The sequence below is a fragment of the Hippopotamus amphibius genome, chromosome 2 (genome assembly GCF_030028045.1).
Source record: "Hippopotamus amphibius kiboko isolate mHipAmp2 chromosome 2, mHipAmp2.hap2, whole genome shotgun sequence".
Taxonomy (NCBI): Eukaryota; Metazoa; Chordata; class Mammalia; order Artiodactyla; family Hippopotamidae; genus Hippopotamus; species Hippopotamus amphibius.
This window is the reverse complement of record NC_080187.1, coordinates 3,069,938-3,083,174: the sequence shown is the minus strand read 5'-3', so window position 1 is coordinate 3,083,174 and position 13,237 is coordinate 3,069,938. Positions and strand designations below refer to the sequence as shown.

The 13,237-nt window shown below is 61.2% G+C and overlaps 1 protein-coding gene across 3 annotated transcripts in view; it reads right to left on the bottom strand.

Moving 5' to 3' along the window:
- Nucleotides 1-11,840: 11,840 nt before the first annotated feature.
- Nucleotides 11,841-13,237, bottom strand: part of RXRA (retinoid X receptor alpha) — a 95,029-nt gene continuing 93,632 nt past the window's right edge. For all 3 annotated transcript variants that reach the window (XM_057720445.1, XM_057720446.1, XM_057720447.1), the window contains exon 10: nt 11,841-11,999. In XM_057720445.1, coding sequence (XP_057576428.1) covers nt 11,852-11,999 — 148 coding nt within the window. In that variant the 3' untranslated portion in view covers nt 11,841-11,851. The remainder of the gene's footprint in view (nt 12,000-13,237) is intronic.

Below are 13,237 nucleotides of genomic sequence, written 5' to 3'. Positions count from 1 at the left end.
CTCTCACTATGGAAGGCCCAGGTGGCATCTTCTTCCCATAGAGGCTGCTGCATCTACACTGAGAGTCTGTTGCTCAGGGCAGCCACCCTCGGGGATGATCGGAGCCAGGCCTGCTGGGTAACTTGCTGCAGCTTCCACACCAGCACCGCCTGCGCCCCTTGCCCTTCCACGTTCTGAGACGGCTTCTTCCCCTAAACCTCTTCAGCCAACCTGTCCGCTTCAGACGTCTCTTCTGCAGCTTCCTCGCCTCTCGCAGCCTCCACAGAATTGAAGGGAGTTGGGGTCTTGCTCTAGATGAGGCTCTGGCTTCAGGGAATGTTGGGCGGCTCTGATCGTCTCTCCAGACCACTCAAACTGTCTCCACACCACCAAGGAGGCTGTTTCACTTTCTTATCACGGGTGCAAGCACCGGAGCAGCACTTTTAACTTCCTTCAAGAACTTTTCTTTGGACTTCCTAGGTGGCGCAGTGAGTAAGAATCTGCCTGCCAATGCAGGGGACACGGGTTCGATCCCTGCCCCAGGAAGATCCCACATGCCATGGAGCAACTAAGCCCGTGTGCCACAACTGTTGAGCCTACGCTCTAGAGCCCGTGAGCCACAACTACTGAGCCCATGTGCTGCAACTACTGAAGCCCACGTGCCTAGAGCCCGGGCTCTGCAACAAAGAGAGGCCACCACAATGAGAAGCCCGCACACCATAAGGAAGAGTAGCCCCCACTCACCGCAACTAGAGAAAGCCCACGTGCAGCAACGAAGACCCAACACAGCCAATAAAATAAATAAATAATTTATTTAAAAAAAAAAAAAAAAAAAGAACTTTTCTTTGCATTCACAACCTAGCTAACTGTTTGCCTGGTGCAAGAGGCCCAGCTCTAGGCCTATCTCGGCTTTTAGCTCACCTCCTCACGAAGTGTCATCGTTTCTAGCTTTTGATTTCAAGTGAGAGATGTGTGGCTCTTCCTCTCACTTGAACACGTGGAGGTCACAGTAGGGTTATTCACTGGCCTAACTTCAATGTTGCCGTGTCCCGGGGACAAGGGAGGCCAGAGGAGAGGGAGAGAGACGGGGGGACAGCCGGTGGGTGGAGTGGTGAGAACACACACGTTTATCAATCCAGGTCACCGTCTTATACCGTGCAGTTCGTGGTTCCCCAAACAATCACAGTAGTGACACTGAAGGTCAGTAACGAGAAAGCTTGAAATACTGGGAAAACTCCCAAAATGTGACACGGAGACACAGAGTGAGCAAACGCTGGTGGAAAAAGTCACCAGCAGACCCGCTTGACTCAGGGTCACCATGCACCTTTAATTTGTAAAAAACAGCATCTGCAAAGCCCAACAGAGTGAAGCAGAATGAAACAAGGTGTGCCCGTGTGTGTGTCCGCAGTTTATTTTAATTTTCTTCTTTTTTTCCCCTAATGTCCTTCTCTGTCCCAGGATCCCACCTGGTATTTAGTCCTCACATCTCCTTGGGCCCCTCTGGGCTGACACGGTCTCTTAGACTTTCCATATTTTCAGTGACCTTGACGATTTTGAGGAGGATTGCTCAGGGCTTTTGTAGAATGTCCTTCAGTTGGGATTTGTCTGGTGTTTTTCCCGCGGTTGGACTTGGCGGTGGGTTTGGGAGGAAGACCCCAGGGGAGAGGTGCTCTCCTCGTGCCATTGTGCCAGGGGTGGTACCAGGACATCACCAGGACTCATCGCTGCTGGTGTCGACTTTGAGCACTGGCTGAGGTCGTGTTTGACCGCTTCCTCCAGCCCCCGCCATCCCTACCCCCGTGAAGTTCCTCTTTTTCTCCCTCCTTGTAGAGCCCTCCTCATAAGGAGGTCACTGGGCACAGCCCACACTCAAGGATGGGGAGTCAGGCACCACCTTCTGGAGGCAAACCTCCACACAAACCCTTTGGAGTTCTGCTGCAGGGAGATCTGTCTCTCGTCCACCTTTTGTTTATTTATTCAATTGTGTATTTATGTGAGTACAGGCTCAGGGATACGCACGTTACCCTTTGAGTCACGATCCAATCCAACTTTAGTCTGTCGCAGCTCTGCTTGTTCCAGCTTCAGCTATTGGGAACCCTGCCGGTCACATCCTGTGTCCCCCTGATGCTCCCATTGTCATGTTTCTGTGTTTCCTGCGTCCCTTCACTTTTACTTTCTAACACGACAAGATGCTCCGGGCTCACCCCGGCCATTTCCCGCCCTAGCCTGAGCATCCGCCGTCTCCTGCAGGAGCCCCGGTCCTTGCACTACAGAACGGTGTTAGAAACCAAGATCTGGGTGCTGGGGTGCTCGGGGCTGTGGGAGCTATTTGTCACCTCCAGTCTCTCTCAGCCAATGGAGCAAGGAAACTGCGTGTATCCTAAGCTGGGCTGTGTTACGTGCAATTATAGGTATATGTCTGTGCAGCCGTCTGCGTGAAGCCCAAACGGAGCGCGTGCTGCCTCTCCCGCTCCCATCCACCGCCACGTGGGTCCTGCGAGCACCGCCTCTGCTTGTCTGTGCCTTCCACTCCCGCGCTGCACAGCTCAGTTCCAGCGTAGACACACAGCAGCACCAGAGATCAGAGCTGTCAGCCCACAGCCCCGGAAAAAGCCCTATCAACTCGAGTACAGTCTCACACGGTGCCTTTCACCTCTAAATTTTTTAAAGAACTTTTATTGAGATACAGTTGACATACAGTAAACTGCGTATATTTAAAGTGTACAATTTGATTTTTTTTCTTATTAATAATGTATATATGGCAATCCCAATCTCCTGATTCATCCCCCCCAACCCCTCCAGCTTTCCCCACTTGGTGTCCATATGTTTGTTCTCTACGTCTGTGTCTCTATTTCTGCCTTGCAAACAGGTTGATTTGTACCATTTTTCTACAGTCCACATCTATGTGTTAATATACGATATTTGTTTTTCTCTTTCTGACTCACTTCACTCTGTGTGACAGTCTCTAGGTCCATCCATGTCTCTACAAACGTCCCAATTTCATTCCTTTTTATGGCTGAGTAATATTCCATTGTATATATGTACCACATCTTCTTTATCCATTCATCTGTTGATGGACATTTAGGTTGCTTCTATGTCCTGGCTATTGTAAATAGTGCTGCAGTGAACATTGGGGTGCATGTGTCTTTTTGAATTATGGCTTTCACCTCTAATTTTACAAACCCCACTCATTTCCAAAGCTGAGAGCTCAGCAGCTGTTCCCTCCACCCCCTCAGTGAGGCTGATTCAGGAAGGTTGTTCTGTCACCACCTGCATGCCGTCCTGGGATTCTCCCAAGCTCCTAAGTAATTTTCTTTGCGTACAACAAGGCTCACCATTTGTGCAGTAAAATGCCATGAGCTTGGACAAGTGTGCAGTGTCACGCCCCCACCAGTTGTCTTGCACAGAATAGTGTCCCTGCCCTAAACATCCTGCATCTCACCTACTCACTCTCCACTGGAACCCTGGCAACCACTGACCTGCTTACCATCTGTAGGGACGCCTTTCCCAAAACACTGCGTAGATGGACGTGTGTGGTACGTCGCCTCTTCTCTTCCTTAGGCTTTTCACTTAGCAATGTGCACTCACGATTCACCCGTGTCTTCTCGTGGCTTGACAGCTTGGCTCTTCTTACTGCTGTGACTGTTCCCCTGCCTGGCCGGCCCTCAGTCTGCTTATCCACCACCCACTGAAGGACGTCCTGGCTGCTTCCAGCTTTCGGCAGTTACGAATAAAGCTTCTATAAAGGTTTGTGTGCCAGTTTGGGGTTGGTCATATGTTTTCAAATCAGTTGTGTAAACACCTAGGGCTGTGGTCGCTGGATGATGTCGAACTTTGTAAGACACTGCCAAACTGCCTTCCAAGGCAGACGTCGCCAGACCTCTGGAGAGGAGGTGAAGTGCCGGGGTGGGCCCTCCTCGATGCCCCTGCCTTTCTGAGCTCTCCAACGGCCTTGGGCATCTGAAGAGTTTGGGCCCAGCGCCCAGCCTCCAGCCGCCTCCCTGCGGGCTCAGCAGCAGATGGAGAGGGGAGGACCACAGGCGTCTCTGCCGGGGCTGCCCCACCCCCGCACCTGGGACCCCACCTGCTTCACTGGGCAGCCTGGGCGCGCAGCAGGTGGCCGGGCGGGCTCACATTTGCCCCTCTCCTGGCAGGAGCGGTGCCTGGAAGCTGGGGGCCTGGGTTCCACTGCTCTAGCTGAGCTCGGGCAGTCCCCTCCTCTCCTGGCCTCAGCTTCTTGCCTGAGCAACGGGGCTGCCCATCTTTGGCGAGGTCATTGCTCTGAGCCTTCACAGACCACGCGCACTACAGTCCTCACCCATCCGCAGAAGGGAGACTGAGGCCCAGGAGGGGAATGTTTTGCCCACCCGTCTCCAGCCGGGGTTGGACCCTGGGCCTGGCCTCCCGAGTTCCATGCCCCCCCCCCGATGGCCCCGGTCAGGCACCAGCAGCTACAGATTCAAAAATGGAGGATGGAGGCCCGACTCTGGTGGCTGCCCAGCCAGAGTGGGCTTCTCAAAGCTGCATCAGGACCGCCCCCGGGGGGCAGGGTGGCCAGGAGAGCCACTGTCAAGCGCGTTGACTCTGGGCCCCCACCTCATACGCCCCTCTGGGCTGTGGGTCTGGACTCACTAGATGCCCCGACCCACCTCTGCCTTGTAAACTTGGAACCAGCAACAGGCCCACAGGCGGAAGCAGGTGTTTTCAGCCCTGCTAGGTGCCAAGCGCTGCGCTTCGCAGGCTTGGGGTCACAATGTCCACACCCAGCCCGGCCAGGTTGGCACCAGGTGTCCAGGCAGGGCCTGGGGGTCAGGCTCGGGGACAGCTATGCCAGGTCACAGGGGGGCGGGGGGGCAGGCGCTCCTGGATTCAGACCCATGGGCCCTGGTGGGTGGAGAGCCCCGCAGGGCGGGGCCCGGGCCTGATACGCGTGGTCCACGAATGAGTGAACCGAGTCCCCTCCCAGGAGTCCCAGATGCCTGGGGCTTGGCCCCCACGGGCGGCTCTGACCTGCCCTGGGATCTTCACCTTCAAGGGCACCACGGTGCTGACCATCCTGGTCCTCAAGCCTGGCACCAGGCCTACAGCCCTGACCTTCCCCAGACGCGGCCCCAGGCTGAAGCTCCGAGGGCCCCAGCCCCCACGCCAGCCAAGCCCGTGCCTGGCGCGACCGCCTCTTCGCACGAAAATGAAACAGGAAGTGGCGACTTTAGAGCATTTTCTGGTTGACCGAGGTCTTATACACTTGGTCCCAAAAGCCCAGAGAGGGCGGGACCCGGGCGGGACCCGCCCCACCTCCCAGCCCCACCTCCCAGCCCCAGCTGAGCACAGGAGCCCTGCTGCCCAGCCCGCCCTGGGCGCCCGTACAAAGTTGATTTAATTCGCGGGGGGCGGGGGGGGGACGCTGGGCATCAGGATTCCGTGAGGCTCCCGGACTCTCTGCGCAGGGGATCTGGACCCACTGAAGCGTGGGCTGCAGGGACGGGAGGGACAGGGGACTGGCAGGACCAGGGTGGGCTTTGCCCCAGCGCCTCCAGCAGGGGGCAGTGCCGCCTCGCACCTGGGCCAGCCTGGTGCTGAGGCTGCGGCTCCGAGGCCCCCAGCACACCCATCTGTGGGGGTCCTCCGTGATGGGGACTGGGGGCCGGGCTGGTGCTGCCTCTGGGCCCCGGCATCCGACTCAGGACGCCCCGCAGGGGCCCCATCTGTGGCGGGGAGGCTGCCCCGTGCTTCGGCCCCCCGCCAGCCGCCTGTGGGTTCTCCGGGCATCCAGCTAGGCGGCCTCTGCGGCTGGAGGGCAGGGGGATGAAATGGCCCGTCCACTCTGACACTCTGAGTCCATGAGGTCACCGGCAGCCGGGATGCCCCCCCGGGGACAGGAGGGATGGGAAGTCCATGGGCAGCAGGCTGGCTGCTCCCCTGGGGACCCAGCCACACTGGCAGGTGCCAGGGCAGCTGGGGTCCTGGCTGGGGTCAGCCCTCACCACGGCTGGGGGGCCCCGAGTTTGGGGGCAGATGGCACTGGGTGTGCTGGGGCTGAGGACTGAAATCGTGACGTGGCCCCTTTCCCTGACCCTCTCCACGCTCTGGCCCCTTCCTGGCCAAGGTCCCAACTCCCTTGACCACCTCCACAGGCTTCTTGTCACTCCAGGCCCTGCTGCCCTCAGGCCCAGTGATGACACCCACTCTTCCTCTGTCCTCTGCTGGATGTAAGGGCCTCCTCTCTGGGGGGCTCACCCCATTTTCCCAGGATGCCCCCCATTTCCCTCACGTGCCCCTTCTCCAATCACACTGCCGGCTTGCTGACGGTAAGGCCAGCTCTTGCCTGTCGCTGGGCTCCAGCACCCAGCATAGAAGCTGTTACACAGGGATGCTCACGTTGTCCCACCCCAAAGCCCCCGCCCAAACCTCACCTCTCAGGTTACACGCCCCAGCCCAGCTGGCTCAGCCTGTCACCACCTGGTCCCGCTGGTGACAGACTCATCAAGCCCAGCGTCTCTGGTCCAGGAGAACCACCCTGGGCAGGAGTCACCATGGCAACTGGAGGCAGCAGGGAGGCCACAAGCCAGGCTGCCAAGCAATGCCCGTGGGCAGCCAGGGGTCCCCACTTGTCTAGAGACTCACCAGGGGCACAGCGCACCACAAGAAGCTGGGTATTGGAGCCCTGACCACCTGGACTCACCTGCCTCTTGGCCCCTCTGCCCACCGGCTCCTCTGCGCCCACCCCGCCCAGGCACGCGTGCCACCACAGGTGTGCTCCCTGGAGCCTGCGTCCTGGACGTTTGGGGGACCTGGGCCCAGGTAGGTCATCTCGGTCGCCGCTCTGCTCGGCCCGGGAACCCTCGAGGAAGCTTCCTCTCCCTGGTCCTCCCCAGAGACCCCAGGGGCCCCTCCTTGCCCTGCAGCCGTCGGAGGCGTCTCTCCTCAGGGCCCACTTACATCTGTGCCCTCACCTCCTGCCCGAGACGCCCCTGTGGGATCCAACCGTGAGGCTATGCCCAGAGCTGGGCCAGGGGGCCGGGGGCATGTGGAAGGCAGGGAAGGGGCCCTCAATGGGGAGGAAACCCCCCAATTCTCCAGGTCCCCCAGGGCTCACCCCCTTCCCAGACCAAGAAGGGGCCCCACAGCCAGTGTATTTAAGCTTTCAGGACAGGAAACCAGCGTGGGCCGGTCCCAGCACAACCTGTGGGGGGCTGTCTCCCCACGCCCGCCCCTCCCAGGAGGTCCAGGCTGAGTTCCTGCGGGCAAGGCCGTGCCCGACGCCGGGGAGGCCCTCACAGCAGCGGCAGACCGGGCAGCAGGTCTCGGCAGTGAGGCGTCAGCAACCTGAGCTTCCGGAGCCCCGCGGGCCCTGCCTGTGGCCACGCTCAGGCAGGAACAGCTGCGTTTCAGTGAGGTGGTGTGTGCACATGTGTACAAGCGTGTTTGTATGTGTGAATGCACGTGTCCCGCGTATATCGTATGTGCAGGAGCACATCTCAGGGGCCATGATGGGAGCCCCTGCCTTTCGGGCCATCAGCCCCGTGGGGAGGTTCACGCCCTCCCCCTGGGAGCCACCTTCGCCCTCGGTACCGTGTGCCCAGCGCCACCGGGCAGGACGCGAGGCTCCCAGCTCCACGGCGCCCTGGGCCTCCCTGGAGGGTGCCCGCCGAACGGGGGTGCACGGGAGGGGTCAGACACCGTCACCAAAGTGCAGCTGGGAACAGCCCAGCCCCCAGACAGCGTGGAGACGCGTGGGCGAAGACAGGGTGCCGCTACCTGCTCATGAATGGGGCCGCTCGATGACATCACCCGCGCTGTGGCTGCACGCGAACCTCCCGCCCGTTCAGGCCAGGGCGGACGCAGGGGCCGGGCTCGGCCCACGCCTGGCCCCGAGGATGCCGCGGGCAGCCCTCCTGGGAGGCCCCAGGAGGGGGCCCAGGCCCGGGGGGCTCCTGGGAGCTCTCTGATCCGGGGTCGACCCGGGAGGAGAAAGGGCCCGGGGGGCCCGGGAGCCCCCGGTCGCAGCGCGGCTGACCTGCACCAGCCACCGCTGCCATCGGGGGGCAGCTGGGGCACCCGGTGAGGACCCGGCCCAGGGCAGGGCGAGGCCGGCAGGCCCTCCCCCTCCGGAGCGGCCGGAAGCCCCCGGCGTGGCCGACTTCCAGACCCAGAGAGGAAAACCCCAGCGGAACAAAGGCAAACTGAATGGGGATGTTATTTTTAAACGCTCATGTTTTGTTTGTTTCTCCGCTCACGTTTTGCTTTGAGTTTCTCTTTTCCACAATTCTAACACCATTGTTGTCAATCCCCCGGCACCTGCGGCCGCGACGTTTTCGAGAACAGTCACGTGGGGAAGTGATTTCACAGTCAGTCTCGGGAAGGCCAGCTGGCAACAGGGACAGAACAGAGCAAGGCTTAAAAATTACTCGAAAGGGGAAGAAAACCCTTGAAAGTTTCAGGCCCACCTTCCTGCCCCAGAGGCAAAACATCTACATGCGGCGGTTTCGTCTGAAGCCCCTGTGACCCCTCCCGAGAGACCCCTCCTCCGCTCCGCCTCGCGTCCCAACACGGACTCAGAAAGCTTTCGCCTCCATCTCTAGAAGCAGAAACAAAACAAGTCCCCCCTCCCCACCACATCCTCCAAGTATACATGAGGGATAAAATTACATTTGTACAAAAATAGATTTTTTTTTCTACCTTTCCCGATGCTTTAGACATCTTCTCTTTTCTCTGTATGTATTTGTCATCCTCTCTAAGGGTGAGCTATGCGTCCCGGCTAAGGCATCGCTAAGGACTGGGAACGGCTAAAGCTGTCTGCTCCAAAGCATCTTAAAATAGATGCATCTCCTTGCCTCGAGATAGTCATTCGAACCCGGATTTCACCAAAGGAGGGGTCCTTACGTACTTGCTTACATGAAGCAAATTTACAGGGAAACGGGGGGGGGAAAGTCTTGATTAAAAATAAACAGGGAACGCTGGTAACTGGTACAGGTGTCTGGGTGGTGAGCAGTCTGTGCACACAGGGTCTCTGTACAGCACGTACGTCGTACACCACACACCTGTGTGGGCAGGGACCGAATTCCGTGATGGGGACAACATCAGCCGATTACCCACTGGCTGCACGTTCCGGCCGGGCCCTCCCGGGGGCCCCCACGGAGGAGGGAGCTCGGCGTGGCCTCCAGCAGCCCGAATCCTTCCGGAACACCGAGGGTGCGGGGCCGCCTTCCCCCCAGGTGGCGAGGGCCAGCGGCGGACCCGGGAGCCATCTGGGCGACGTCCCCAGGCAGGCCGGCTTCCAAGGAGACGCCCGACGGGGGACGAGCCGGAGGTTCACCCGACACCTCCAAAGCCGGGACGTGGTCGTCTTCGCTCCCCGGCCGTGGGAGTCCCACCTGATGTCCGAGCGGGGAGGGGACGCCGCTGAGGAACGTGCTGGAAGCGTCCGGCAGGCAGGGATGCGCACGGCGTGGCTGATGAGCTGATGTTAGTGCTATCTTTAGAAAATTAAAGATTGTCCCACCAAAATAATAATAATAATAATAATTACAAAAAATCACCTTAATTGAACCAGATTGATAATACTACTGAAGGTCTGGTTAAATAAAAATCCTACCTCTCTACTGAGTAATGTGCCGTTTCCCCACCATCACCTTTTCAAACAAACAGCATCGCGTGACAACACCGAGGCGGAGACGAGAGCGCAGCCCGCGGGAGGCTGAGCGGCGAGCGGCCGGGGAGTTTCCAGCTTTGGGAGGGGGCAGACTGGGGGCCTCCGTGCTTTACGGGCAGCCAGCCCACACGGCCGACCCCCTGACAAAGCACCCCACCCTGGGTTTTCTCCACCGGAGCGACCGCGTTCCCGAGGGGTCCAGGGAAGTGGGAGGGGCCGGGCGTGGACAGGGTGCGTCTGGCTGCAGAAGGCACCAGGGTGTTGGGTGGGGGGCAGTCTCATGTCCCCACGACCAGGGAACCCCAGAGGGAGGACTCCGAGGGTGCCCCCCGTCCCTCTGCCTGACACAGCCACGCCCCAAAGGCTGCCAAGACTTTCGGGGAGAGTCTGGGAGGAGGGACACCTGGGCAGGCCCCGGCTCGCCCTGTCTCTGCCTCAGATGGGGGGGCCCGCGTAGCAGGGGACGTCTCTCCCGGGCCACCAAGTTAAGGGCGGGGTGGGGCGCCAGAGGAAGCAGGCGTTGGTGGAAGCTTCCACGCCCTCTGCCCAGGTGCCTCACGCTTAGCTCGGGCTGGACTCTGGAGGGCAAAGAATGGACACCCTCTTCCCCACGGAGGCCTGGAGGCCAGCCTCTGCCCAGCCAGCACCGGGGGTGGCACCTGTGCACCACCTGGGGGAACAGATTTGGGGAGAGGCAGTCACAACCCCCACCCCTACCCCCGCTGTGGGGTCTCCGGGGGGTGGGGGCCGACGGGCGGGAAAACAGGCATCACAGAGCACCCCCCGCGGGCGCCCAGAAGATAAGACCCCTCCCCAACCCCTCCCCTGCCCGGTTCAGGCCCCAGGACTGACAGATGCGGCTATGAGGCATAGACTGGGAAGTACTCAGACCAAGGGGGGGGGGGGGGGGCGTTACAGTGCAAAAGAGGCCGGTTCAACCTGAGAGACCCGCCCCCGGGGCAGAGGGCCTGTCTGGGTGGGGAAAGGGTGCAGGGGCAGGGGCAGGGCTGGGTGGGGGCTGGGCGGGGCGCCCTCAAGCAGAGCAGGTGTTAATGGAGCTCCCACAAGACGCCAAGACGCCAGCCAGGCTGGCTGTCCCCGAGGGGTGTCCAGCCCCGCCGAGCATGCTGGCACTCAGCGGTGCCTAAGCCCAGGAGTCCTCCGGACAGAACAGCCAGCGGAGGGGCCTCTCCTACCCCGAGCACTGCAGAGTGGGCCATCTGCCCCCTCCCCTCCGCTACGTGCCCACAAGTTCCTCCCTTGAGGCGTCCCACTGCCCGAGAACCCTCTAGGGAAAGCGACCCTCCTCCCCTCCCGTGGGCCTCCTGGGTGATGACCTCTGCCCTTGAGAGGTCAGTAGAGCCCAGGTCAGCATGGCCTCCCGGTGCTTCCAGGAGGGCCAGAGACCAGGCTAGCCCTCCAGGACTGGGGGCCAGCCTTGGCCCTCTGCACAGACGGGAAGATCTGGGGTGGGGCTGGTTACACCCTGGGCTGGACAGGACCACGTGGGACAAGAAGCTGAAACCAGGACGACGCAAAGGGAAAAGTGAGGTGGCGTGGGGCGGGCAGGTGACCCCAGTCCCTGCAGCCTCGAGGTGGCCCCAAAACCCTGCACAGAGGTCGGGCTCCTGTTCTGATTGGCTCGGGACGAAGTTGAAAGTCATCTTTGGAAAAAGGGGGTGCTCACCCTTCACTCTGAGGGAAGACAAGGCTGCCTGCCCCAGAGCCCCTCTCGTCTTCCCGGGGGGCGGTGGGGTCTTTTGCAGCTCCCCCATCTGTCCCCTCCTCCTGATCGCGGGTGAGGCCGGAATGGCCAGGTGCCAGCACACCCAGGAGGCAGAGGCATCCCTGCACACAGAGGACCTCGCACGGGAGACTTCCAAACCCAGCGACAACGAAACAGTGACGGAACAGAGCCGCCCTCTGACCGCTGCAGCCCCGGGGGCGAACGCCTGAGACCCCATGAGCTGCCCGGGCTCCCCCGGGGCTCACACCAGTTCCTGCCACTCCGGCTGCCACCCCAGGATGGCCGCTGCCCCGTCCAGGCGAGCAGTATTGAAATAACGAGGGTGGCAGCACGTCTCAGGCTTAGCGGTGGCAGGCCGCGACCCCGAGTCCAAACAGCCAGGCAGAGGAGGAGCGGGACGGGCTCGGCTGAGACGAGCAGCGGGCGGCCGGGCGGGGCGGCCGGACCAGCGGGCGTGAAGGACGGCCACGGGCCTACGTCATCTGGTGCGGGGCTTCCAGCATCTCCATGAGGAAGGTGTCGATGGGCGTGTCCCCGATGAGTTTGAAGAAGAAGAGGTGTTCCAGGCACTTGAGGCCGATGGAGCGCAGGGCAGGCAGGCGCAGAAGCAGCTTGGCAAACCTGCGGCCGGGCCAGGCGTGTGAGGGGCGGGCTGGGCCCTCCCGGGGTGGGGGTGGGCGTGGGCCCTCCCTCCCGCCTCCCGCCCGCCTCCCTCCCACCCGCCTCCCGCCCGCCTCCCACCCGCCTCCCACCCGCCTCCCTCCCTCCCGCCTCCTGCCCACCTCCCGCCCACCTCCCACCCCTGGGGAGGGGACCGGGCTCCCTCCCCCAGCCCCTTGAGGCTGCTGGCAGGCAGGAGACCTGCTTGGGCTGGGCCTTGAACGGGGAGTGGGCCAGGGCCCGGAGGCAGAAGACCGCGAAAGGAGACCCCCAGGGTGGAGACCCGGGGTGAAGGGCCAGTGGCGAGATAGCGGCCAGCCGGGTCAGACTGAACAGGGCTTCGTGGGGCTTTCTCCAAGGGCAACAGGGAGCCGCAGCAGGCTTTTAAGCAGGAAGAAGGGCTCTGAGGACAGACCTGAGTGCCAGCAATGCCTCTGGCTGCAGAGGCGGCCGCGGGTGAAGCCGCTCCTGAGCTGGGAGTGGGCCTGAGCCCCGACAAGCCCTCCTCCGCAAGGACCAGCATCCCAGAGGCCCCACACCAGCACCCACCTTCCCCAGGAAGAGCGCAGCCAGGGCACCAGAGGCCCAGACACGGCGGGTGGGAGGGAAGGAGGCGCCTCGGGCCGTGCCCATCCCTGGGGAGTTTCTGGGGAGGACGCTGGGCAGGGGAGGGCCAGGCAAAGACTTTGCAGGGTCTTGCAGAAGGGATGCCAGATTCAGACGCTCTGCCACCGAGGACAGTGCCACGTGGGGACGGGGCCAGATGTCCCCCCAGGGACGTCCACATCTGCGCCCCCCCTCCCCACCCCACATGCTGCCCGGTCTCTCCACACGACCCTCCAGGGGCCCCGGGCCTCATTAATTATTAACAATGTCTGTATTTCAGGGGGAAAAACCCTGGGCTTGGCTGCAGCACAACCCGCGTTTTAAAGGCAAAAACGCAGCTTAGAGGCTGGAGCAGGGCCAGAGAACGAGCTGTTTTCTGCTGAGCTGGCGAGATGGGCTGGGGCGGGAAGCCAGGAAAAACAGGCGGGCCTGCCACCCCTCCTCCTCCTCCTCCTCCGGGAAGTTTCACTTTAAACCAAACCAGATGAGGCTGAGCACGACAGTTAACCCTGTGTAGCCTGTGTGCACCAGTGGGCAGGGCAGGCAGGGAGAGAGGGAGGTCTGGGGGCCCCCAGCCCCTCCCAGGAGATGCC